General features: G+C 60.1%; 2 protein-coding genes and 1 long non-coding RNA gene across 38 annotated transcripts in view; 2 read left to right on the forward strand and 1 right to left on the reverse strand.

Annotated features, from left to right (window-relative positions):
• Nucleotides 1–25,465, reverse strand: part of CHLSN (cholesin) — a 75,775-nt gene that overhangs the window by 41,889 nt on the left and 8,421 nt on the right. For all 17 annotated transcript variants that reach the window (XM_081552478.1, XM_081552491.1, XM_081552486.1 and 14 more), the window contains one exon: nucleotides 21,165–21,308. In XM_081552478.1, the coding sequence (XP_081408604.1) occupies nucleotides 21,165–21,308 (144 nt within the window). The remainder of the gene's footprint in view (nucleotides 1–21,164; nucleotides 21,309–25,465) is intronic.
• On the forward strand, nucleotides 3,914–8,565 carry GPER1 (G protein-coupled estrogen receptor 1). Of its 20 annotated transcripts, none has more exons than XM_081552461.1 (7): nucleotides 3,914–4,055; nucleotides 4,656–4,727; nucleotides 4,949–5,042; nucleotides 5,265–5,544; nucleotides 6,013–6,058; nucleotides 6,431–6,483; nucleotides 6,784–8,565. In XM_081552461.1, the coding sequence occupies exon 7, from the start codon at nucleotides 7,000–7,002 to the stop codon at nucleotides 8,062–8,064; it is 1,065 nt and encodes a 354-aa protein (XP_081408587.1). In that variant the 5' UTR covers nucleotides 3,914–4,055; nucleotides 4,656–4,727; nucleotides 4,949–5,042; nucleotides 5,265–5,544; nucleotides 6,013–6,058; nucleotides 6,431–6,483; nucleotides 6,784–6,999; the 3' UTR covers nucleotides 8,065–8,565. The 20 variants fall into 20 exon arrangements, with proteins under 20 accessions (XP_081408587.1, XP_081408588.1, XP_081408591.1 ...); XM_081552462.1 differs by having other exon boundaries at nucleotides 4,659–4,727; XM_081552465.1 differs by lacking the exon at nucleotides 4,949–5,042 and having other exon boundaries at nucleotides 5,479–5,544.
• Nucleotides 13,736–15,076, forward strand: LOC145531062 (uncharacterized). The gene is made up of 2 exons (XR_014072145.1): nucleotides 13,736–14,013; nucleotides 14,135–15,076. It is a non-coding gene; the product is annotated as an uncharacterized LOC145531062 (long non-coding RNA).

Here is a 25,465-nt window from a genome sequence, read left to right on the forward strand (position 1 = left end):
AAACCTCACCCAAGAAGAGGAAATTCATGTTCAGGTGAAAACCCACCTGCAGGTTCTGATGCAGCTCTGCCTCTAGAAAACAAACCCAGAAAGGACCCAACAGCACTCCAGCCAGCCGCCCGTCCACACGGGGAGTCCTGCGGGGCTGGTCGCCAGGCTGCGAGGACAGGCCTGCCTGGCCGGCCCAGCCAGGATGCCGGGCATCTGAGGTGGGTCGCACTTACAGGGCAGATGCCATGCCGGGCATCTGAGGTGGGTCGCACTTACAGGGCAGATGCCCTCCGACCATGGACCTCACCGTGGGCACGTCCTGAAACACCAGTTACCCAGCGCCATCGGGGACGCACAGCTCAGCATGGGGGGTCAGGCCTGCGCCCGCGTGCAGCCGACTCAGTGAAAGTGAAAGGTGCTCAGTCGTGCCCGACTCTGTGACCCCATGGACTATACAGTCCACGGGATTCTCCAGGCCAGGATACTGGAGTGGGTAGCTCTCTTCTCCAGGGGATCTTCCCAACCCAGGGATGGAACCCAGGTTTCCCGCATTGCAGGTGGATTCTTTACTAGCCGAGCCATAATGGAAGCCCAAGAATACTGGAGTGGGTAGCTTATCTCTTTTCCAGAGGATCTTCCCAGCCCAGGGATCAAACTAGGGTCTCCTGCATTGCAGGCAGATTCTTTTACCACCTGAGCCACAGGGAAGCCTCCTCAGCTCAGAGCAAATCTACGGAGAAAGTGTGGCCAAGGCGTCTGCCTGCGGGGGGTACCCAACTCCGGAGAGCCAGGCCCTTCTCTGTCCTGCTTCTCCTGGGGGGAGGGGAGGGGAGCCCAGGCTGTGAGCGGGTGGGAGTGAGGGGCGGGGAGTGAGGGGGTGGGAATGTGGGGGTGGGAGAGGGAGCAGGGAACTGTGGGTGGTTTCCTGAGAGCATCTCAGCGTCTCCTGTTATCTTTCCAAACTCGCTCAGAAGTGGAGGTGAGGGGAGAGCTGGTCGGCCTGGCCAATGAGGTGGCTGTTGCCAGTAAGGTGTGTGTGCCAGGGTCCCACTGGGAGGAGGGCTTGGAGCCCCTGGACCCACCATTCTGCACCAGGCAGCGCCCCAGACCAGGGACTGAGGGAGCGGGACACCGCACCCCGGGTGGACCCGGAAGGCGAAGGGAGGGGTGGGCCCCCACCTGAGTCTGCAGGTGGTTGAGGCCACAGACTCTCCCGTCTGCTCACAAGCCTGAGGCCCGGAGGGAGTAGAGCGCTGCCCTGCGGGCCAGCGGGACGTGGGCACGCAGGGCACGCAGCACCACCACCACCCCCCTCCGGGGCAGGGGCTGTTCGGGTGCCCCCACCACGCAGACGGGGAGGCCGGGGCCTGAGTTCAGGTGACCATGGCCACGCCAGGACACCAACTCCCGTCTGCGGACCCCACCGCCTCCCCTTAGACAGCCCTCCAGGCGGGGAGAAACACACTGCGGTGAAGCCGGGGCTCCTCTAGCCCCGAGGAAGGCCCTGGCCTCGGACAGAAGCCCGGACCCGGGAAGAAGCGGGCCTCGGGCTCTCCCGTCAAGTCCGAGGCCAGAGGCCGGGAGGCGCTGTGCGGCCAGGTTCGGCCGGGTGCCCTCCTCCCTGCTCTGTCCCCAGGACGCATGACAGCCGACGGCCACAGCCGCGGGGCCCTGCCCACAACACCAGCAGAGACCACGGCGAGGCCCCGGGGCCAGAAACACCGATTGCTGTGCCATCGGACGCCAGGACAGCCTGCTGATGCTGTCTTCCGACCTGGCCTTGAGGTTCACGAGGTCTTTCCTCCAATTTGCCTTAATTAAAGAGACAGGCCAACTCGCTTCCTCTCAGTCTGGTCGTCCGTCTTAATTCTGATGTCCCTCAGCACCCGGGCGATCGCTCATGGCCTTGAGCACCGACACATGGAAAACGTCACCGCGGCTCTCGGACCAAGGGGGCCAGACACGGTGGGTGCGGGAACCAGCGGGCCCAGACCACCGCCTCCTATGCGCGGGGCGCACAGCGGCGTCAGGATGCGGGCAGGGCTCGCTGTGGGCCAGAATAAAGCCAGCACGGCGACGCAAACGCACACCAAGCGAGGTTCACGCAGGGCGTCGGCGTCACACACGCACGTACGGGCACACGTGACAGCACACGCGAGAGCTAGACAGCGAGGAGACGGGCCACGGCAACCCACGGGGGCGAAGAACGCGGCCCGCGCCGAGCCACGCGGCAGCCTGGGGTCACCGCGCGCCTCTGCCCCGCCCGCTTTTCGGCCTTCGGTGGAAACAGTTTCCAATTTTATTGCCTTCAATCTCCTCTGAACACACAGCAGTGTTCTCTCCCCACTTAAAGTCTGAGGAGCGGGGATATTTACATGGAAACAAGGTGGTTTTTCGGAGGGGCGGCCTGCGCCTGCGCAGTTATTTCAAGTCCTCCCTCCAGGACTCGACCAGAGCAGACCCCCACCCCGCAGAGACGCCGCGAAGTCAAAATTTCTCTGGGTCTAGAGGGGGTGACACCCTGCCCCCAAGCCACTCGCGCTCCAGCTGTCGGTCCCCCAAGGCAGAGGCCCGGGTGAGACCAGCAGGACGCTCGATCGGGCTGGAAATCGAGATGCTTGAAACCCGTCCTGGAAACCTTCCGCGGAACCCCTCCCCGGCGCATACGCGGCAGGGCGGGACTCAAAGGCACCTGTCTGTCTGTCCATGCGTCAGCGCGGGGGGCGGGGCAGGAGGTGGAGAGGATGCTGGCGGTGGCCTGCCCCAGTGCGACCTGGCTTGAATCTTCCTGGGACTCGCCGCTTGCGACGCCCGCCCAGCCACCTGGAGAATCGGGTGGGGCCCAGAAACCTCCCTAACTCAGGGCAGCCCGGCCCTCCCCCCGCCCGAGGCGCGCGCACAGCCGTGCAGCTCTGCCCACCCCAGCGCAGCGGGGTCGGCCGTGCCGCGAGCACCGAGCAAGCGCCCGTTCAAGGCTGGGTGTTTCACGTTGCTCTTCACGCAGCACAGGAGGCCTGCCCGCAGGAATACCGATGGGGTTCGACGGCCTGACGCCTCTCACGCGGGGCCTGACCCTCACACTCAGCAGCGGCAGGAGGGTAGACGCCTACCCGTTCGCAGCCACAGGAACACGGGGCCTGCAGCCTGGCAGCCCCAGCTCAGTCCCGATGGTGAGCCCGAAGCCCCGGCCCACGGGCCCAGGTGAGCTCGGGGACACACGGGTGTCCTGCTCGGGCCGCGAAGGTGGGGTGAAGGCTGTGTTCCCGCCAGGAGGGAGCGGCTGTGCGGCAGTGACGCCGCGCGGCTATTTCAGGGCCTGAATTTGTGCTTTATTTATTTAACTCGAGAGGAAATTGTACTTTCTCATGACTCATTTCTCTCAAGATGGCGTCTCCAGCATTTCTAGTGCGGAAACCATCCTGTGTGCAGCTGGCCAAAAATAGGTCTAAGATCAAATCAACCCCATTTATGTTATTGGGCCATCCTTTAAAAGGCGAGCCTGTCAGAGGCACAGCTGGGAAGAACCCTGAATATCAAGATTTTTCCATAAAAAATTCAACCCCGTATTCTGCTGAAAATAGGTGCGTGCCTGCTAAGTGGCTTCAGTCGTGTCCGATTCGTTGTGACCCCGTGGCCTGTAGCCCGCCAGGCTCCTGTCCATGAGACTCTCCAGGCAAGAACACTGGAGTGGGTCACCACGCCCTCCTTCAGGGGATCTTTCCGACCCAGGAATCGAACCCACATCTAAAGTATTGGCAGGCAGATTCTTCACCATTAGCGCCACCTGGGAGGCCGCTGAAACAGGAACCTTTCCTAAAACACACCTGAAGGTGTCAAGTCAGCACCACTCCAACGCCTTGGAGCTCACTCACAGGATACAGGATGCAGCACGCGGCGCGGGGCTGGGGACCCACCCGCATGCGCACTCCGGCCCGTCAGCGCCCTCCGGTCGTGGGAAGCACGCACGCCGCCCCAGGGCTCACACTGCGGTAGTCTGCTTCTTTCGTCCGTCATCCACAGACCGCTCAGACTTCAGTCTCACAGCTTCAAAACAACCCAAAAAGGTAAAAAAAAAAAAAAAGACAAGACACCAAGAGGAAGGTATGAGATGGGTTAAAATGCAGTGTTGATGAAAACCACGGAACTCACGCCTGCAGATCCTTGGCCCAGAGCTGCGCACCCAGACGCTGGGGCGGCTCTGCCAGCCTCTCCCAGCCGCCAGCAGGTGGAGCGCGTGCTTGGTCGGCACTGGGCTGGGTTGGGCGGGAGAGCGGGGGTCGTGGCAGGAAGAGGGGTCTTCGGCAGCAGCTGCAGGAGGAGCCCTCCAGCGGCTTCGGGAGGAGGCAGGGTGGGATGGGCGGAGGCTGAGCTGGCTCCTCCCCAGTAGGAAACGCTACACAGCCTGGAACTCACCTGCCTGCTCACTGCTTGCTGGGTTTGCATTTCTGTCTAAAAATGTCTTGAGAGATTCGTAGGTTAAATTCTCTATGCATAACTCACACGCTACTCTCTAAACAGGAAATTTAGTGGTTAGTCTTAAAGGCATCTCTTGCTAAAACAAGAAACAATACGTAAGCTTCGAGGAAGAATAATAGTTATTCTCTGAAAGATAAACAAGACCCACTTACAATCCTTTCAACGTTAAAAAGAAAAGTTTGTATCAGCAGGTGAAGAAAAGCCAGTCAACTGCAAACTTCCAGGAAGACGCTAGGTGGGACCCAGCTCAGTGCCGCAGGGTGAGAAAAAGACCGGCACCGAAGGGGTTACGGCCGGACCTGCGGGAGGCCACCAGCTGCCTACAAAGCCTGCGGCCACCAGGGGCAGGCCTGGCTGGGGGGACGGCGGGCGGGCTGGCCGAGGGCCGGGTGCCGCGGCTTCCTGCTCCTCCCTGCTCCTCTCTGGAGTCCTGCGAAGGTCCTGATCCCACCCCAAGTCCAGGATCACTGCTGCTCCCCAGCAGGGAGACATCGGGAGGCTGGCTGAGCCCCGCTCCCGGGGACGGGACAGGTCTGCTCAGAGCAACGGACGTCGGGTGGCCAGAGGCGGCACAGGTAAGGGGGTCCCAGGCGCCGGGATGGACAGGGGCCAGGCGGCTGGGTTGGGCGGGCTCGCCTGGGGTGGTGAACAGCGGCCAGGCGATGTGGACAATCCGGGCGTCCCCACCGGGCCTTCAGTACGGAGGCTCAGCGGGAAGGTTCTTTTATATCACAGGACAGCGGGGATGATGAAGGGTTTTTGTTTTCTGACGGCCGGCACTTTCCTTTCTCCTTCAGTGAGGATGCCCACCAGCCTGAGATTAATATGTAGAATACATAGCTAATAGATCTCCCTGGAAAAGGAAATGGCAACCCACTCCAGTGTTCTTGCCTGGAAAATCCCATGAACAGAGGAGTCTGGCGGGCTACAGTCCGTGGGGTCGCAGAGAGTCAGACACGACTGAGCCACTGACCACAGCAGATCTCATGAGAACGTGGCTTGTTTTCCTAGATCTGGACGTGCGGTGGCATCTGAAGCAAGGCAATGCCGCACTGTTCAGCACTCACCTTTCTATTTGTAAGTTCGTGGCCAGCTTTCATGAGGAAAATGTGTCAGCAGTTAAGACTGACGCCTGTCTTTTCTCAAGACGAGCACAGAGGCGGCAGCAGCGCCAAGGACAGAGCGCGTGCTCGGGAAAGGCGGGCAGGTGGGAGGAGAGGCGCACCCCACGGGCTCTGCTCGCCTCGGGCTTCCGGAGAGTCAGCCCGGAACCTTCCAGAATCCCCACAGTAAAAGAGCAAAGCAACTACTCTAAGCAGCTTTTACAAAGAAATTTAAAAACAGGCTTTAAACATTACAGAGAGGATCCGAGAACAATGGCGTTTATGTGGTTCAAGTCGGGATTGCTGACCAAAGACGAATAGGGAGCACAGAACCTCCAGTAACATCCCGTTTATCAACCCCAGAAGCAGAGGTTACTGAGTCTTTTTAAAATAACTGACACCAGGGTCCTGATTTATCTCTTTCCTTTCCTTGTTCGCTCAGGAAGTGTCTGTTGCTTTGGCAACACTTTGGAAACGACTCCCGACAGGTGAGGCGGAAACTCTCCAGGCTGGGTTGCTAAGGCTCCTCCCACCCGCCCCGCTGCCTGGCCACCTGCCCTCCCACCCTCAGCCCGGGACGCCCAGATACCCCAGGCCCTGCCCAGAGGCTCAGGGAGCACTTGAGCAGAGCCCGTGTCCGGTTGGGCGCTGGTGGCCACCAGGACTGGCAGAGCAAAGGTCCGGGAGGGTTTCTCTCTCAGCCTCCAGATCACGGCGTTTCTGGGCTGCAAGGAGCAGCAAGGAAATACATTTGGTTTTACAATAACTGAGAAAACAGTAAAAGAGGTTTAAAATTTTAGGTCCTGAAACAATGACCACTTTTTCTCATTTCATGTTAATGAAAACAACTTCGTGTTCAGCAGCCGAACTCAGGATCAGCCAGAACCACTGGATTACTTCCACCTGTGCAGCTGTAAGAGCAAAGCCCGCTGCACCTTTGGCGCATGCTGGGTCCGCTCTCTTCCAGAGTCACCTTCCCCTTCCCGTCCTCCTAAGGCTCCCCCAGGACATCCTGCCCTGCTCCCTCCCAAGCCGTGTCTGGCGGGTCTCAGGCCCAGGGCCCTGTAGCCTCAGGAGAACCCGGGTGTTTTCTGCGTGTGACTCCCCTGCTCCAGCTCAGGGCCAGCCACCCTCCGGGCCGAGGGGACACACCCAGCCCGCCCCCGCGCAGGCGAGCCCTGGAGCCTGCTGACCCTCTGCTCTCGCTTCCCAGGTGCCCCGGAGTGAGGGCGCAGGCGCAGCGTGGACACGGACCGCAGCATCTAGCTGCACCGGTGCCCAGAGACCTGCTCTGGCCTCACAGATGCCTGGCTCACCTCCAGGAGCGCCACCTTTCTTCCTCAAGATGGGTTTCCTGCTCTGCACGGGCTTCCGGGAGCTGCGCAGCACATCCTGAGGGCCCGGCCGCCCCCGGGGCTCCTGGCTGGGCATGGAGCTGCCGCCGGGCGCCTACAACGGCACAGCCGCAGGGCTGGAGCTGCCGCGCGTGCTGGTCAACGGCTCAGCAGCGCTCTCGGAGCGGCAGCAGTACGCCATCGGGCTCTTCCTGTCCTGCCTGTACACCGTCTTCCTCTTCCCCATCGGCTTCGTGGGCAACCTGCTTATCCTGGTGGTGAACCTCCGCTTCCGGGAGAAGATGACGATCCCCGACCTGTACTTCATCAACCTGGCGGCCGCGGACCTCATCCTGGTGGCGGACTCGCTGATCGAGGTCTTCAACCTGGACGAGCAGTACTACGACATCGCCGCGCTCTGCACCTTCATGTCGCTCTTCCTGCAGGTCAACATGTACAGCAGCGTCTTCTTCCTCACCTGGATGAGCTTCGACCGCTACCTGGCCCTGGCCAAGGCTGTGCGCTGCGGCCCGTTCCGCACCAAGCCCCGCGCGCGGCTGAGCTGCGGCCTCATCTGGATGGCCTCCGTGTCCGCCACGCTGGTGCCCTTCACGGCCGTCCATCTGCGGCACAGCGAGGACGCGTGCTCCTGCTTCGCGGACGTCCGGGAGGTGCAGTGGCTGGAGGTCATGCTGGGCTTCGCGCTGCCCTTCGCCGTCATCGGCCTCTGCTACTCCCTCATCGTGCGGGTGCTGGTGAGCGCGCACGGGCACCGCGGCCTGCGCCCGCGGAGGCAGAAGGCGCTGCGCATGATCCTGGCCGTGGTGCTGGTCTTCTTCGTGTGCTGGCTGCCCGAGAACGTCTTCATCAGCGTGCACCTGCTGCAGCGCACGCCGCCCGGGGCCGCGCCCTGCCAGCGCTCCCCCCGCCACGCGCACCCGCTGGCCGGCCACGTGGTCAACCTGGCCGCCTTCTCCAACAGCTGTCTCAACCCACTCATCTACAGCTTCCTCGGGGAGACCTTCCGCGACAAGCTGCGGCTCTACCTGGAGCAGAAAACCGGCTTGTCGGCCCTGAACCGCCTCTGCCACGCGGCTCTGAAGGCCATGGTCCCGGACGGCGCGGAGCAGGCCGAGGTGAAGCCCAGCAGCACCGTGTAGGGGCCGCAGGGGGGGACGGCGCCCCGCGCGGCCCTGGGGCATCTGTCTGCCGGCCGCTCCCACACAGAGCCGGCCCCTGCCTCTGGCACACCCTGGGCCCCAGGGCAGACGCTTCTGAAGCCTCAAGGAGAGCGGAAAGGAGGGCGCTGGGATGAGGCAGCCTTGTTTCCAGGTGGATGCGCCATGAGCCCGCCATCTCGGGGGACGGAACGCACACGGCTGACGTAAGCTGGAGGCGTGGGGTGCTCGCCACAGCGGGTGTGCACCAGGCCCCGCGCCTCCCTCCACATCTGGGGGCACCTCTGTGCACAGCCGTCTCTGCACCTCCCGAAGGGTGGGGCGTGGCAGGCGTGTGAAGAACCTGCTTCTGAAACACAGTGGTGACACCGTGCACCTTCACAGTGATGGTAGACCCTTCTTGTTAAAATGTAAGAAAGAAAACCTAACAAGTCTGGGGCTGTTCAGGCTTTTGTCAATAAAACTGTCGCCAATGCCTCTGAATTCTCCATCTAAGCAGTTCCCTGCGGGGGAGGGGGGCGCTCAGAGCCTGAGCCGCAGAGCCACCCCTTCCTCACAAGAGAAATGCCCTGTGTCAGGAGGCCACCTCCCTGGCCAGACAACACTGTCTGAGCCCTGGATGCTCCCGGCACGTGGAGGGCGCCCCGCACGCACGTCGCACACTCTGGGCACCAGGGTAAGCTTCTTGGAGGGGCCTTCCCAGGGGAACGCAGGACAGTGTTTAGGTGACAGGAGATGAGCCAGGTTTAGTTTTAACAGTTCTTCACGGGTGCAAACCTCCAAAGAATCTTTGTCCCAAGCAAATATCTGCATTCACCGGGCATCTTCAGGGACTCAGGCCCCACTGAAGGCTCGCTTCCCCCGTAAACACCCATCTGAGGAGGTGAGCGCTCTTATCGAGCCCCCGATCCTGGCAAGTCTCCACTGCAGGAGGAGCCCCAGCATGGGGTGCTCACTTGCTCTCGTCCCAGGTGGGAGGGTGGTAGTGGGCAGGGGTGGGGAGACAGGGTGTTAGTGAACCAGGGCTGTCCCGGACCCTCCAGCAAACCCAGGAGGTGCGTGGGCAGCCCCGAGAGTCTGAAGGGCAGGTACGAGGCAGAGACCCCGACGTAACCAAAAGTGGTTCTTCCTGGATCTGGTGCTCTCGAGCCCCCTTTTCACCTGAGAGCCTGGCGCCCGGTCTGGAGGCAGAGCCACAACCTGCCCCCGCAGGCTCCAGGCCCAGCCGCTCACACCCGCCCTTCTTAGAGGGCTTGTCTGACAGCGGAGGCTGATTTAATCATTCTGGCAGGAGAGGCACAGATAAAATCAACGCATTTGATGGCTTTGCTATTTCCTGGCGCCCCCACTCTCCCAGGCGGTAAGGCTCCTCATGGCCCGCCAGGAGCCCAGCGGTGGGGAGCGGCTGGCACAAAGGTGTGTGACCTCCCAGAGGCCTGGGGGCTCAGTCATCTACCCCCGACCCAGGCCCGCGCCCCTGTGGCAGGAGGGGGGACATTCACGTCAGTAGAACCTGGGCTGTGCACCCACCCCATCGGAGGGAAGGCTGGGGACCTAAACCACCCTCCTGGCTGGCCCTTTACCCCACGGGTGTGGGCAAGACACCCCTGAGACGATCCTCAACCATCAGGAATTGAGCACATTAGTGACGCGCTGATCCCCAAGGCAGAGCTGCCACAGCAGAAGCAGAACCGGGCGCGGAAGGGCAGGTGCGGAGCAGCCACGGCAGGGGTAACTGGGGCTGGACTTTGGCCCAGCATCTGTGGTAGCGGTGAGCTTGGGGGGTGCTGTGGCGTGCACGCTGGGTGTGGGCACCTGATGGGTGTGCTGTGGCGTGCACGCTGGGTGTGGGCACCTGATGGGTGTGCTGTGGCGTGCATGCTGGGTGCGGGCACCTGATGGGTGTGCTGTGGCGTGCGCGCTGGGTGTGGGCACCTGATGGGTGTGCTGTGGCGTGCTGCTGGGTGTGGGCACCTGATGGGTGTGCTGTGGCGTGCGCGCTGGGTGTGGGCACCTGATGGGTGTGCTGTGGCGTGCGCGCTGGGTGTGGGCACCTGATGGGTGTGCTGTGGCGTGCGTGCTGGGTGTGGGCACCTGATGGGTGTGCTGTGGCGTGCGTGCTGGGTGTGGGCACCTGATGGGTGTAGTGTGGCGTGCACGCTGGGTGTGGGCACCTGATGGGTGTAGTGTGGCGTGCACGCTGGGTGTGGGCACCTGATGGGTGTGCTGTGGTGTGCACGCTGGGTGTGGGAACCTGATGGGTGTGCTGTGGCGTGCACGCTGGGTGTGGGCACCTGATGGGTGTGCTGCGGCGTGCATGCTGGGTGTGGGCACCTGATGTGTGTAGTGTGGCGTGCACGCTGGGTGTGGGCACCTGATGGGTGTACTGTGGTGTGCATGCTGGGTGTGAGCACTTGATGGATGTGGCGTGCATGCTGGGTGTGAGCACTTGATGGATGTGGCGTGCATGTGTGTGCTCGGTGTGAGCATGGGGTGCGTGGTGTGGAATGGGTGTGCGTGTGCGTGCTGGGTGTGGGCACCTGATGGGTGTGGTGTGATGTGTATCCTGGGTTTGAGCACGGGGCATGTAGTACAGGGTGCACGCTGGGTGTGGGCACCTGACAGGCTGGGGCAGCTGCACAGAAGCGCCTCTGCTCAGGTCTCAGGCTTCTGAACACCGTGTCAAGGACCGTGGGGGGCAGGAGGGAGGCAGAGTCGCCGGCCCAGCCCCGCTCCCCACCGCGTGCCCACCAGCCTCCTGGTCAAGGGATGTGAGCCCCTGAGCCCACCGTGCCCTGTGGCACACTCTAAGGCCTGCATCCACCAGCAAGCCCGCAGGGAAGGGCTGTGGGGCCGGAAGACGGTGGGGGGGTGTCTCTCAAGGAATCGGGGCACCAGCCATCAGAGCAGGACCCGCCCCGGCGCCTCAACACCAGCGTGGAGGCTGACACGGCTCCACGAGGCTAGAGAGCCCAGGAAAGGCCCTTCTGTCTGGGGCGATCCCCGCGCCCGTGGGCCCCACTGCAGCCTCGCCTGCAACACCCAGTTCAGTGCCTCAGAAAGCCAGCTGCTCTGAGTGGGTCTGGATTTTGCCATTGTCCAGAGGGTGGGGATCTCATCCGGGAACAAGGGTTTTACAGGCTAAAGAAACACAGAACAAAAGTGGACCGAACCCTGACTGCAACTCTAAGCCTCGTAAGTGGGTGAAGTCACTCTAAAACTCATCACAAGAAATCAGCTACAGGGAGTCCTGGAGAGAGTCCAGCCGCTGCAGAGGGCGCCGTCCCCGTCTGTCCAGGGACTGGTCCCCAGGCCCTCCGTCTCAGTACCCCTCGCCCCCCAGGAGCCTCGGGCTCTCCCAGGCCGGGCACAACCAGCTACTACAGCCGAGCAGACAGGAGGTCCAGCCCCGCTCAGAGCGCTCCCTCTTCAGCTGACAGGACAGTCCTCTCTGCTGACTCGACAGTCTAAGCCACCCAGAGAGGAGGAGACCACGGAGGCCACTGTCTCCACTCACAGGCTTCACACCCCCTCCCCGACACCCGCTGAACCCACTTCTCCGCGGAGTCAGCAGGAGGGTCAAGCGTCCACACGGCTGAGGAAGTCAGTGAGGTCGCCCAGGAGGCCGTCACCCCGCTGGACAACCCGACAAACTCTGCCTCGGGCAACACTTGCAAAAATCAGCCCCTCAAAAACGGGGAAAATCGGGAAGGAGGGGCCTTCCAGACCAATTCCCGTGGAAGCCTGAGGGAGGGGAGGTGAGTGAGGGAGCGAGGTCGCCAGGGTCCTCACAGCCCCCCCAGGCCTGGCTGGGAAACGCCCATGAATAGTTTTTTAAAAGCAGTGGTGGGAAGCAGGAGGAGACTTCCCTGGAGGTCCAGTGGTTAAGACTCTGCTCCCGACGGGGGCTGGGGGGGGTCAGGTTCGATTCCTGGTCAGGGAACTATCACCCCGCATGCCTTGTGGCCAAAAAAACAGAAGCAGAAGCAGCATCATAACAAATCCAATAAAGACTTAAAAATAAAGTGGTCCCCATCAAAAAAATCTTTAAAAAAAAAAGCAGCGGCTAGGGGCCAGAGCCGGGGCAGGAGAACCGGATGAAGATGTCAAGAGGCACAGCCTTCCAGCCTGAGAGGCCAGGGGAGCCGGCCCCAAACGGGGCCAGGAAGCCTCCGCTGGCAGCCTGGAGCTGGGCACCTCTGCTGTGAGATCCCTCTTCTATTTCCAGCTCTGTATTTTGGGGGCGCCGTGTCACAGCGGTTGGCCTGTGCCCTGACGCACGTCCATCCATAAGCCTCAGTCTGTGTCCTGCATGCTGAGCCCCAGGTCCTGGCACCGAGACACGCACCCCAGACCCAGGTACGCCCATCACGCACTTCCGCCGCTGCCCCAAACCAGGTGGGGCCTGGCTCCAGCTGCCTTGCCCCACCAGGCCAGGAGGGCTGCTGGGTAGAGGTGTCCAGCTTTGGTGGCCACCATGCTCAGCCCTGAAGCACGGGCAGGGCTCTGCCAGGCCAGCAGAGACTCGGGACTTGAAGGCAGAGCCAAACCTGGCGGTCACTGGTGAGCCAGGACCTCAATCCCAGCTGCCTTTTAACACGAGGCTTCCGAGCAAACTCAGCGGGTCGACACCTGGAAGCCAGGGCCTCCGGTTCGTGCAGGCGCGTCCCGCCGCCTCAGGTGCGCATCTGAGGGGCGAGCTCCTCCAGGCGCGCTCCCCGGGAGCGGCCCAGCTCAGACAGGCCGGTCTCAGCCAGGAGCCTCCGCTGACACCAGACGCCGTCTCTGCCCCTCGCAGCGGGAGACGTGAGCCCTGTGCCTGGGAAAACCGTCTTCAAAGCAGCAACTGTTTTCCCAGCTGTGAGCGCTCCGTCCTGGGAGCTTTTTTCATTCCACTGCAAAAATACTTTTGAAAGATTGAACAAATATTGGGCCTCCTCTGTCCGTTCTGGCATTTCAGACCCAAAACTAGAGAACTTTCTCGAGTGCATCGTCTGATGAGCCAGTGAGTAACGCTCTATAGTTAGGAGTGACCCTTCTAATGAAGCTAGCTTCCTGAAATAAACGTGGCGTCGACTCTCGAGGACAATAAGCCAAGTGGCTCCCTACGAGCGGGGAAGGGGAGGTGGTCTCAGCAGAGACAACAGGACGGGGTGTTCCCCCGCCCCCGCGTTCTGCTCTGTGGACACACCGGGCGCAGGCACGCTGACACACCATGTCCCAAACAAGCACCCTCGAGCAAAGCTCCCCTCAAACTTCAAAACCCCCAGTTCACACACAGTGACGTCCACGTTCAGGGAGTGACTGCGGCCCCTCCCAAAGCCCGGGCATGGCAGACCCCGGGAGACCAGGCCCCGGGGCGAGGGTGGGGGACACTCTGGGGCCTCCAGAAACACGGCACGAGGAGGGGCCCTCCTGAGTCAGGGCGGCTCGACCCCAAACGACCCGGTGCGCGTTCCACTACTCGTCACGTCACACAGCGTCTGCACACGGGGGCGGGAGGGGGCAGGCCCAGGCCGACCGCACCTCTGTGCTGCTTCCCAACACATGTTTCTGCTTGGTAAAGGCGGGCAGCGGGGGCTTGCCTTTAAAGGTTACATCAAGGATGATGTCAGAAAGGACACCACACACAGCCTGTCGGATACACCTTGGAGGGACCGAGAGGGAAAGTGTGGGAGCGGGAGGGCAGAACTGGGCCCTTTTAAACTTCCCTTGATGGTTCTAATGCTGTTTATTCAGAAGGCAGACACAGCAGCCCCTCCCGGGACGCGGGGCTCTGTTTCCCATGTCTTGAGACGCAGGGGGTGTCACGGGGGCAGTGGGCCTGCAGAGATGGACAGGGCAGGCCCCGAGGCGCCTCTGGGCACCAGCAGGTGATCCGGACCCATCAGGAGGAGGCCCCCAGGTCCTTCGGGCCCCTCCGTGTTCCAGGTCTGCGCTGGGGGAGGGGACGGCTCTGAGCCCTGTGCTGGCCGCCTGCGGCTGGAGGGGCAGGCAGACGGAGGCTGGAGGCCCCCACACAGGCTCAGGCTGGGTTCTGCTCACACTGCAGGGAGCAGGGCTGGGCCAGTGGACGGACGAAAGTCAGGAGGCGTGTGGTCGGCGGAAAGGTGGCGGACGCACAGGCTGGGCGGGAGTGGCCAGATCCAGGACACCCTCCACCGCAGGGAAGATGGTGCGGCGGCGACAGAGTGGCTGCTCTGGGGAGAGGGGGGCGGCTCAGAGACCGAGCTGCTCACTCAGACGCCCCCGCGAAGCCCCTCCAGGCAGCCCCCACCCAGGTCGGCGGGAAGCTGGACCCAGTGAACAGCAGTGTGGAGGAGCCAGGTCTCAGGCACACTGGCCGCGGACACAGGCCGCTGCAGGGGGCGGAACAGGCCATGTTCCGATGCTGGGGCTGGGGGTCGGGGGTCCTCCAGGTCTTACAGCAAGTGAGCAGCCAGCGCTCACAGGAGAGCCCCCTCCCCATACTGGCCCAGGCACCGGAGGGCCGGCACACACGTCGAGGAGGCTGGGCCGCCGGCCGCGGGGCTGTCTAAGGCCCAGAGCCGTGCAAATAACTCGACTGGAAAAATAGCTGAGCTGTTAGGACAAAGTACTCTGAACAGAGGTGTTTTCTCAAATCTATACAGAGACGGCGAGCTGTGCAACAGGGCTGGTAAAAACACCCCGGCAGCGAGAGAGAGACCGGGGCCGCTCACGGCGGTGAGCAAAGGAGCGGAAATTGCAACAACTACGCGGGATCTTTTCCTCTCATCGCACTAGGAAACCTGAAAGGCGTGGTAACGCCCAGGGCTGGCATGGCGCCTCACACACAGAAAAGACAGAGCATCCACGCAGGGCACTGTGCCAACCCAAGTGCCAACCGCAGTTCTCCTGGGCTGGCAGGACTCCTCTGTCTGGCTTCTTCTGTATGTTTCTATTTCCTTTTTTCTTTTTTATCCATTTGTCCACATATAACTCAGGAAAAATAATAAACACTGCTTTTTAAAAATTACGTTTTGCTCAGTTATTTTCTGCTGACCATGAGGAAGCAGAGCTCACACACACAGTCCCGCTGACGGAGCGGCAACTGGCGCTTCAGACACCGTGTGGGGATGGCTGACATGGGGCTGGGGGACGAGGGCAGAGGGCCCAGGGCAGGGGGACGCCGGGCAACCTCCAGCTCCACCCTAACAGCTCAGAGGCAACCAAAGACCGAGAAAGCCCATTCAGAGATGCAGGCACACAGCTCACAGCCAGCCTACTAACAGACCGCGGGCCCTGGGGCGCAGCCCCGAAGACGTTCTGGAAAAGGGCCCGGAGTCACACTGCAGGCAGGGCAAGGGCCGCGTCTAGCGTGGACGCGGCACACAGAGCTGCCAGCAGGCCAGGAAAGTCCACCACACACCTGCCCGGCAGTTCCCAGAGTTAATAAAGACAACAGCACACATATCTCCAAGTCTGGAAAAGCAAGAGTCTGCCTGTTCCCGAGACAAGTCAGGCCGTCCTCATCAACGTGAATGCCCCAAGATGCCAAACGCTGGTGAAGATACGGAGGAGCCAGACGACCCCCCTTCACCACCCCCCAACAATGGGCGATGGGTGTGGCGGGGGCGGCGGCCTGAACAGCTACACAGGCGTGAACCGCACAACCAGCAGTCACACCCAGGCGTTTCCTGAGACAGGAACGGAACGCAGGTTCCTGACTGCAGACGGGCTTCCCTGCGGCCCTGGGAGCCGCTGGGAACAGCAGGACTGGGTCGTGACATCTGCAGTCAAACTGCGCAGAAACACATACACACGCGCGTGCAAAACTAGTGGCGTCTGAGCACGCACAGGCAGCACCGACGCCCCTCCTGGGTGCGACACCCCAACTCGTCATCAACAGAGCACACGTGCCTCCCCCTGGCTTGTGCAACTTCCTACGTGACCCCACAACGACAGTGAGGCACCATGGACAAGTCTAGAGACAGTAAATGCCGGAGCGGGTGCGGACAGAGGGAGCCCTCCTCCATGGCGGGAATGGAACCTGGTGTGGCCCCCACGGAGAACAGCATGGAGGGTCCTTAAACTAACATCAGAGCTGTGCTATGAGCCAGCAGGTCCACTCCTGGGCACGTGTCCGGAAAAAGCTAATCTGAAAAGATGCACGCACCCCAGTGTTCACTGCAGCAGCGTTTCCAGCAGCCAAGACGAGGAGACGACTTTGACGTCCACCGGAGGACGGACGGATGAAGATGCGGTGCACACACATGGGATGCTGCGCACTGAGTCACTGCAGCCGCGTCCGACTCTGCGACCCCGTGGACTGCAGCCCGCCAGGCTCCTCTGGCCATGGGATTCTCCAGGCAAGAAGACTGGAGTGGGTTGCCGTTTCCTTCTCCAGAGGACTTTCCTAACCCAGGGATTGAGCTTGCATTGGCAGGCAGGTTCTCTACCACGAGCGCCATGGTGGAATACTACTCAGCCATAAAAACAAGGAAATAATGCCATTGGCAGTAACACAGATGGACCTAGAGGTTATCATATTAAGCGAAGTCAGAGAAAGACAAGTATCATATTGTATCACTGCCATGTGGCATCTAAAACACGACACAAACTTATCTATGAAACAAAAGAGACTCACAGACAAAGAGAACAGACCTGTGGGTGCCAGGGGGCTGGCGGAGGGGTATGATTGGAAGCCTGGGGTGCCAGGCGCTAACGCAGGTGAACAAACAACAGGGCTCTACAGCATATGCAGCACGCGGAGCTCGAGTCACTGTCCTGTGATAAACCACGACGGGAAAGGGTGGCAAAGAGAATACACGTGTGTGCGCGACAGAATCACTTTGCTGTGAGCAGAAATGAGTGCACCATAAGCCAACCATACCTCAGTGAGATTCAAAAATAGATAAATGCGCACAGTCTACTCTGTCAATACCCCAATAAAGCTGCTTTAAACAAAACCTACACCCACAGTAAGACACAACCACACCCCCAAGAGAGGCCAAGGCTGAAAACACGGTGGGGCACGCAGCGCTCTGAGACCCTCCACACGACCGGCGGGCCGCACAGACTCGCAAACACATGCTTCCGCAGATCCTTCCCAGTCCTACAAATCCACCAGGAAAAACAAAAGCAGAGGCCCCTGTACACAGCACATCCAGAACAGCCCCGAACTGGCCACAGCCCAAGTGTCGAGACCTCAGCAGTGGAGCGGCTACGCAGTGTGCGGTGAGTCCAAGGGCAAGGGGGGCCCGGGGCGGGGGCCGCTCTCAGGGTCCCAGGCCCGGAACCCCTCTTAGCTCCGCGAGCCCACGGTTCACAGCCCCCAGGGGCTGACCACCGAGCGCCCGGTGCTCACAAAGCAGGAAACAAGGACAGTGGAACAGGGAGCTTCTGCTAAGAAAACAAGCCGGGCTCCCAGGGCGCTGTCTGCACAGATCAGCAACCCCTCACCCGCACTCATTAACGACCAAGAGTCCGCTGCCAGACCACTGACATTTCTTGGGGCAAATACCACTGGTATGAAGTCACTTCACTGAGCAAGTTCTCAGGGCCGCGAAGTTCACAGCCTCACTTGATGGTTTTACAAACTGCGTGTGGGCTTCATGCCCATGGAATTCCTGTCTGATTCTTCCAGGTTAAAAGGAAGGAGCAAAGAGGCTCCGCTTTGCCTCCTTCCCCCCCAGGACATGGGGGGTCACAGGAGCCTGCTGCCCCATCACTGGTCAGCGGGGCCCGTGAGGACACGGGGGCCCTCAGGCGCCCGGGCTCGGGGGCGCACGGACCGCACTCTGAGGCCCAGGTGGGCCTCCCCACCCTCAATGGCCACGCGGGTGGAGGGCCAGCGGGTCAGCACGTGCCAGCTCGGCCTGCCTGACACCGCCCGCAGGGCGCTGCCCAGAGCGGCGGGGCGGGGGCGGCGACGCCTCAGCTGGGGACCCCGGAGGGCCTCTCCCCTCCCCAGCCGCCCAGGACCCAGCCTCTCCGGCCAGCCCCCTGTGAGGCCAACAAGGCCCCAGACCTCTGCCCCAGCACCTCAGGCCCCGAGAACCCAAGGTCAAGGTGCTTCTCTCAACGGAAACAGACTTAGCAGACGTAAGGAACTCTTCTTAGGAAGACCAGAGCGGAGGGCTGGGGCTGACGGCCCGCAGGCCCCGACCCCGTCTCCAGGCCGCCTGTCGAGACAGCTCCGCTTAGGTGCCCCCTAGCCCCGGGGGGCAGGCCAGCACTGGCTCCAGGGCAACAGCTGCTCTGCGGCATCTCCCCAGCCGTGGGGCCCAGTATCTGTGCTGGTAGCCCGCCGGGGTGGGGGAGCCGCGGCCTGTGGCCCCTCAGCTCCACGCACGTCATGCTGCCTAGACGCACCCTCCTGCCCGTCAAGCCGGAGCCCCGTCTGGAAGGGGCTCTCCGCCCAGCTCACGGGGAGGGCTGAGAAGCTACAAGACGGGCAGATGGACCAACTCCAGGACCCGTGGCTCGAGCACCACCCTTGGGACAGAAAGACCTGTGAAGCATCTACATCACGAGCCCCTCCAGGAGGACCAGGGAGCAGCCGGGGCAGGGCAGGCAGGCCTTCAAAGAAGCAGCCGGCCGGCCGGAAGACCCAGCACAGAGGTGGGGGGCCTCGTGGCCATGGGCCCCGCTCCCCCACTATGCCAGCCCAAGGCCCCGTGGGTCAACATGGCAACCTGTGCCAACTGGGACTGAGAAGCAGACGGGCCAGCTGCAGCGACATCACACGCTGTGGACCAACACGCCAGGGCGGCGGGGACAGCCCGAGCCGGGCGCCCCCGGGGACCCACAGCCCTCCCGGCGGGAGCTCAGGGCCCGTGCTGTGGGAAGTGACCGTGCGGCCACCCGTGGGTCCCCGGACGGCACTTCCGGAGCACAGCGGCTCCGCGGGCTCCCAGCAGGGGCGGGGCCGTAGTTTTCCACCCCGCGAGGACGGAGGGGTCCCTCCTGTAAAAAGGCGGGGCCCGGAGGCTCCCTGGCTTCCCACGAGAACCAGAGGCTGAGCGGGTGAAGAAGCGTTTTGATGAGCAGAACCAGGATGTGGTCTCAAGGAAGCAGCATCCGTCTCCTCGGAGGACAACCCTGGAGGCCTGCCCAAGACACCCTGTCCCCAGCACCCCCGGGGGCCACGAGGAAGCTGCGGGGCACGGCCCCACGGGGACCCTGTGCCAAACCCCCGGCAGCGGGACGGCCGGGATGCCAGCTTCTCCCCGCCTGTGTTTTCCAAATCTCTTTCAATCAACAAGCACTTAAATAACAAAAAAACAATCACTTTTTAAAAAGTCGCCTGAGTTTAAGAATCATTATTGGTCTTGGGTAGAAATTTAAAACTGTGCCATAGTTAGTGGTAAAGAACATGCCTGCCAATACAGGAAATGTAAGAAATGCGGGTTTGATCCCTGGGTTGGGAAGATGCCCTGGAGGAGGGCATGGCAACCCACTCCAGTATTCTTGCCTGCAGAATCCCAAGGACAGAGGAGCCTGGTGGGCTGGAGTCCGTGGGGCAGCAGAGAGTCGGACACGACTGAAGCGACTGGGTGTGCATGCGTATTTATCACAAACGCACGCTGTCCTGCGGGTCCTGCCAGTGACCAGCAGCCAGCAAGCAGAGACCAGTAAGAGCTGGGAATCTTAACAAAAGCACGTGTCACAAGGGTCACAGTGTGGAGTTCATTTCAGAGACTACAAAAAGCAGGAATGTGTCCTGGAATAAGCTGGAGAAATCCACGTGTCCTGAGGTTCTGCAGGGATTCGGGGCCGGACCCTGAATGGGAGCTGGAATAGCTCTAAAAAGCCAGTCTCCACCTGGGGTCTAGACACCAAGAAGCACTAACGGAACTGGGCTCCAGTGGCAGAGAAGGCGAGGACGACAACAACAGGCCCTGGGGACACGGGGGTGGCCGTGAGCCCAGGCAGGAGCAGCACGCAGGGCCAGGGACGCCGGCTGACCGCAGCCTGCGGGCGTGGGCCTGCGCACACGGGGGCGCCCTGGTCAGGTGGGCGCCAGAGAGAAGGCGGGGAAGGGGCACCCAGGACAGGGGGGTCCCGAGCGGCTGTCTGGCTTTCAGCCCGACTCAGGACAGGGACAGCGGAGACGACCCTGACCCAGGGGCCCTCCCTCAGCACCTGCACCTGCCCGCCCACTGTGGAGGGCGGGCACAGGCGTGCCTCCCCAGGACACAGAGCTGCCCAGAGCACGGCCCCTGGGGCCCCGACAGTCCTGCTCGAGGCCCGCAGGCCAGGAGCCGGCCTCCGCGCTGCCCCGCCCCCACTGCACGCGCAGGGCGGCTGCGTGCCCCGACTCCCAGCCTTCCTCACGGCCCGGGCTCGAGTCCCCAGAGCGAGCAAGCCCGGCAGCCCTCCCCCACCCGCCGGGTCGGGCTTCCATCGTGTTCTCCCAGAAAGACCGGACTAGGACCCGGTCAAGTGGCTGATTAACAGCAGAGCCTTACAGCTAAGTCTGATCATGGCCCCAAATCACGCGACACGACGCAGGGCGGTGCCGACAACGCTGCCCTCCTTGTGGTCCCTGGGCGCTCACGCGGGTGACCCGAGGGCAGGAGGCTGCTCAGGCCCGCCCCGGGCGGCATCTTCACCCGCCACGCGGCCGAGAGAGAGACACGTCTATCAACTGTCACTTCCTGTCAAATGATTCCTCAGGACCTGTGACAACCGACGCTGTTCTGATCAACGACACACGAGGATCAGAGTCAGCTCCGCGCAGAAGAAGTTACACTCAGAACCTGGCAGTAGCAGCAGCAGCTTTAGACGGAGACACGTTTCTGAGCGGATTCGGAACACGTTTAGATGTGATCTTGTAAACACACACGGAACCCCAGGCCAGGGCCCCTGTGCAGGGCCCTCCCCCGTGCGAGGGGCTCAAGGCCCAGCTCCATGCAGCCTCACCACCGGTACCTCCACCAGCACCCGACGCTCGGAGGCTGAAAAAGGGCAGCTGTGTGGCTCTAACCTGCAGTCTCCTGCAGCCAGAAGGCACCGTGCACGTCCACCGGGGACCGCCCAGCCCGGCACCAGCCACGTGACCACCAGCGCCCTTCCAGGTCCGGAAACAAGGCGAGGCCAGCGGCCGCATCACCTACCTCGACCGGGGCCGTCCCGGTGCCCGGCGGGCCCGCGCCTGCCGCTGGCCTCTCTGCGGCTGACGCCCCCTTCAGTTTTCTGCTCTTTTTCTCTGTCACGTTGCTCTCGTTCCTCTTCCGTTTTGCCATCTCGCAACAGACAACCTGTAAAGACACAGGAAATAAAAATTCTCATTAACAGAGAGGGCAGGGTGTTACAAAGAAACAGAGCTAGTTTAGAAAGTATGGGAAACGAAGAGTCATTTTTACAAAGTCAAACTCCCTCTTTTCGTCACCTGTGGACAACTTACAGTGCGGTGGATTTCCAGTTTTTTCTGCGTGTTTTATTTAACACAGCTACCATCACAACGTGAACATAGGCTTTCAAGAGTAACAGAAGGGACCTCCCTGGTGGCCCAGTGGTTGAGACGCCATGCTTCCACTGCGGGTGCAGGTTCGATCCCTGCTCGGGGAACTAAGAGTGCTCAAGCCACGCAGAGCGTCCCCACCCCCAAAAGAGGAGAAGAAACATCACGTTTAGTGACAGTATCCAAAGTTTCCAACAATTGTGAACTCTGGTCTATTCGCTAATTAATGACCTTGGGGTTATTCCCACTTTCTACTGTCAAGGGTTGACTCACACTTCCCCATCGAGAGACGCTGCCGCCCCACAGGCTGGCGGTGAGCATCATGCAGTCCCTCGGGCCTCGGTCACCCGCGGCTGGAGGTGGCCGGACAACTCGAGGGGGCCTCCGTGGTGGTGGAAGCAGCCCCCCCGGGGCCTCTGTGGAGGAGCCAGACGGGTCCAAGAAGTTCTGGCTCCGTCTGCTCGAGCACAGTGCTACCCAGAGCCCCTCGTACAGACAGAAGGATGCCCGTGAACTCGAGAACCAGCCTCCCTTGTGGGACCAGATGCTGAGGGAGCTGAGGAAGACCGTGGGAGCTGCCAGAGCCTGGAAGAGCAGGCCAGGCGCCGGGAGCACCTCCTACCTGGGGGGCGTCAGCTGCGGGGACCTCCGAGGGACGGGGTCCAGGAAGGCCGCCCGCAGGGCCCAGGCCACCCGGGAAGGAGACGCAGAAAATGACCCTCTCCTCCCTACCCCTAGCCCACCTCCTGCCCTCTGCAAGTGGCACGCAATAGGGCTGAACACAGCACAGTTTCCAAGTCGCAGCAGCTACCCCGTGAGCATCCTGCAGTGCAGGGTACAAGGCTCTGGGGTGGAGGCCTCGGGCAGCTGGTGCAAACCACACACACCCCGCCACACACACACGCTCCTCCTCACACGTGGATCAAGCAGGGGATGAGTAGGTCAGCAGGAACCAGGAGAGGGAATCCCCCCCAATAACTGAAATCCATCAGCAGTGTGACAGATGCAGGACAGAACACTGGGATGGTCTACAGTTACATGTTTAAGAAAACAACAGAGAAAGCTACACACGGACTTACAGGCAAACGTCTGACGGATACAACCAAACCTTCACCTTTATACCTAGGGTGGGACTGCAAGGGGCTCTCCTGGACCCTGCAGCTCAGTTGTATTTTGCTTTTTATCAAGGTTTTACAGTTGAAAAACTTCATTTTTAAGAAATACTTGTCCTTTAAAACTCTATTTACAAGTCCTACTAGTATTAACTTTTATTCTAACAAATTACAAGAACATATTTTGTATTTTTTATCCTAAACTCCCTCCTCTGGCTTCATTTATCTGTGTATCTTTATATGTGTATATATGTTATCATATAGACACAAGCACATAACATGTACATTTTATACTCACACACAACACATACACCGCGTCTCTATAATAGAGGTGCTTTCATTTTGGACATGCTGTCCAAGTCTATCTGCACGGGAATGGATACAAACTCAATGCCTTCTTCCTCGGACACCAGAATACACTTTGGACTCCTGCACGGAGGCTCACACATCTGACTCACTCATCCCACAAGTGTTTACCAAGGGCCGGTTCTGTGCCAGGCAGCGCTAGGGGCTAAACACAGAGCGAAGAGCGAGGGGAGTAAGAGCCTTGATCTGAGAAGCTTCCCTTCGAGTGTGAAGTCCAGGCCCATTTGAGTGAACGAGCCAACGCTTTTACAGAGACTAACGCTGCCTAGAAAGCACGTGGATGGGGTGAGCAGGTGCCAGGAGAGGCAGCGGACTCGGATGGCGGCAGGGGCCTCTCTGAGGGGCCACATGGACAGAGGGGGTGCAAGCAACGCAGAAGCGGCAGCAGCTGCCAAGGCCCTGGGCCAGGTGCCGTGCAAGGGGCCATCTGCCTGCCCTGCCCTCAGGGCCTCTCCCAAGGCGTCAGTCTTACTGAGGACTCAGTGCGACGCAGACGGACAGATGACACCTGACATCCGCAGGGAGGATGCGCCCATGTCGCCCGCGGCCCCCCAGGCAGGTGCCACCCCCCGTTGCTCGCCAGGCGCTCTGTCACCCCGCACAGGTGCTGACCAGGTGCAGGAGCTGCTGCAGACTGGACCATGCAGCCCAGAGGACCTGCTCCTGAGCCCTCACGTTCTGATGGGAAAGACACACAGGTCAGGAAACGAGGATGATGCTATGCAAACAAAAAGGATGAAGGAAAGGGCTATGGAAAGTGGCAATTATGAAAAGGGTGACTGTAACAGAAAGGACCCAGAACCCACTCTCTATAAAAAATAAAAATGCCAGAGCACCTTAAGATTCCCCGTCTGGAGCAAGGAAAGTGAGAGGCGAACCGCGCTACCAAGCTGCAGCCATGACCAAGCCAATCACAGGCCACAGCGAAAACAGCACGGAGCCAGGGTGAGGGCCCTCTGCCCCTCTGGGGCCCACGATTACAGCACACAAGACTCTCACCACCGTGCCATCGGAAAACTCCTGGCACAAAATTCAGCCTTATCTTAAGAAAGTACCCCAAGCCAGAGGCTACAAGTTTCAATTAGTGTAATAAGAAATCTTGAAAGAATGAGACTGCTGACCTAGGGTTTTGAAAAGACAAAGGGCTCTGCCAGCCAATTACCTTGCTGAAGAAGTAAGAGAAGTTTAGCACATATTTAAACACCAGTTACCATGTAAGTAAAGTTAGATCTGCGTTCATTCTGAGTTATCATTACAAAGCTTAATCACTAAGTCTATTTGCTAAAAACGGGGAGAAAAGCCTTTTCCGTACCATATAAAGGTTTCTTTTAATAGTCCCAAGAGATGGTGACGCAGACCTTTGAGACAAGGAATATTTGCTGTAGGAAATGACATTTCCTTACATTTATGGTCAACAAGGGGCCACAATGATTCAGCAGGAAGAAAAGTCTTTTCAACAAGTGGCACTGGGACTTCTGGGCAGCCACATGTGGAAAGAAACAGGACCCCTACCTCACTCTGTGTAGAAGCGGGACGCCCACCTCACGCCGCGGAGAAGCGGGACCCCTACCTCACGCCGCATAGAAACCATTCCTCACGGTGGATCGAAACCTAAACGTAGAGTTAAAACTACAGACCTCTCAGAAAATACAGAAGGAAAAACTTCATGGGTGGCACTAGTGGTGAAGAACCCACCTGCCAGTGCAGGAGACATAAGAGACACAGGTTTGATTACTGGGTCAGGAAGATCCCCTGGAAGAGGGCATGATAACCCATTCCAGTGTTCTTGCCTGGAGAATTCACGGACAGAGGAGCCTGGAGGGCTATATAGTCCATGGGGTCGAAAAAGAATCCGACACGACTGAAAAGACTTAGCATGCAAACACGCAAAAGTTCATGACCTTGGATTAGGCAACAGATTCTCCATCATGACATCAAAAACACAAGCAGAAGAAAAAAGATAAATTGAATGTGTCAGAATTGAAAATTTTGTGGTATAAATGATGTCAGCCAGAAAGTAAAAAGACAACCAACAGAACTGGAGATGTTTGCAATTCATATCTGACAAAAGACTTGTATCCAGAATGAATGAAGAACTTATAACTCGATAAAAAAGGCCGACAACCCACTTTAAAAATGGACAAAGGATTTGAACAGACAATTCCCCAAAGAAGAGATACAAACGGACAGGAAGCCATGAAGGAGCTCAATACTGGTCCTCATTAGGGACACCCAAATCAAATGCCACCCCTCATAAGCACGAGGACGGCTGACATCAGACTGACTGTGGGAAGTGTCGGGGATGATGTGGAGACTGGCCCACTCCTCACTGCTGGCGGACAGAAGGTGGAGTGGCCATTCTGTGGAACAGTCCGCTGGTTCCTCAACAAGTCACACAGTTACGTGGCCCAGGAGAACATACAGACAGATGCAATCAGCGAAATGAGCAGATCCACGTGAACTCTGAACACACCCG

Source organism: Giraffa tippelskirchi, chromosome 13, assembly GCF_054371585.1.
Source record: "Giraffa tippelskirchi isolate mGirTip1 chromosome 13, T2T-mGirTip1v1.2.pri, whole genome shotgun sequence".
NCBI lineage: Eukaryota > Metazoa > Chordata > Mammalia > Artiodactyla > Giraffidae > Giraffa > Giraffa tippelskirchi.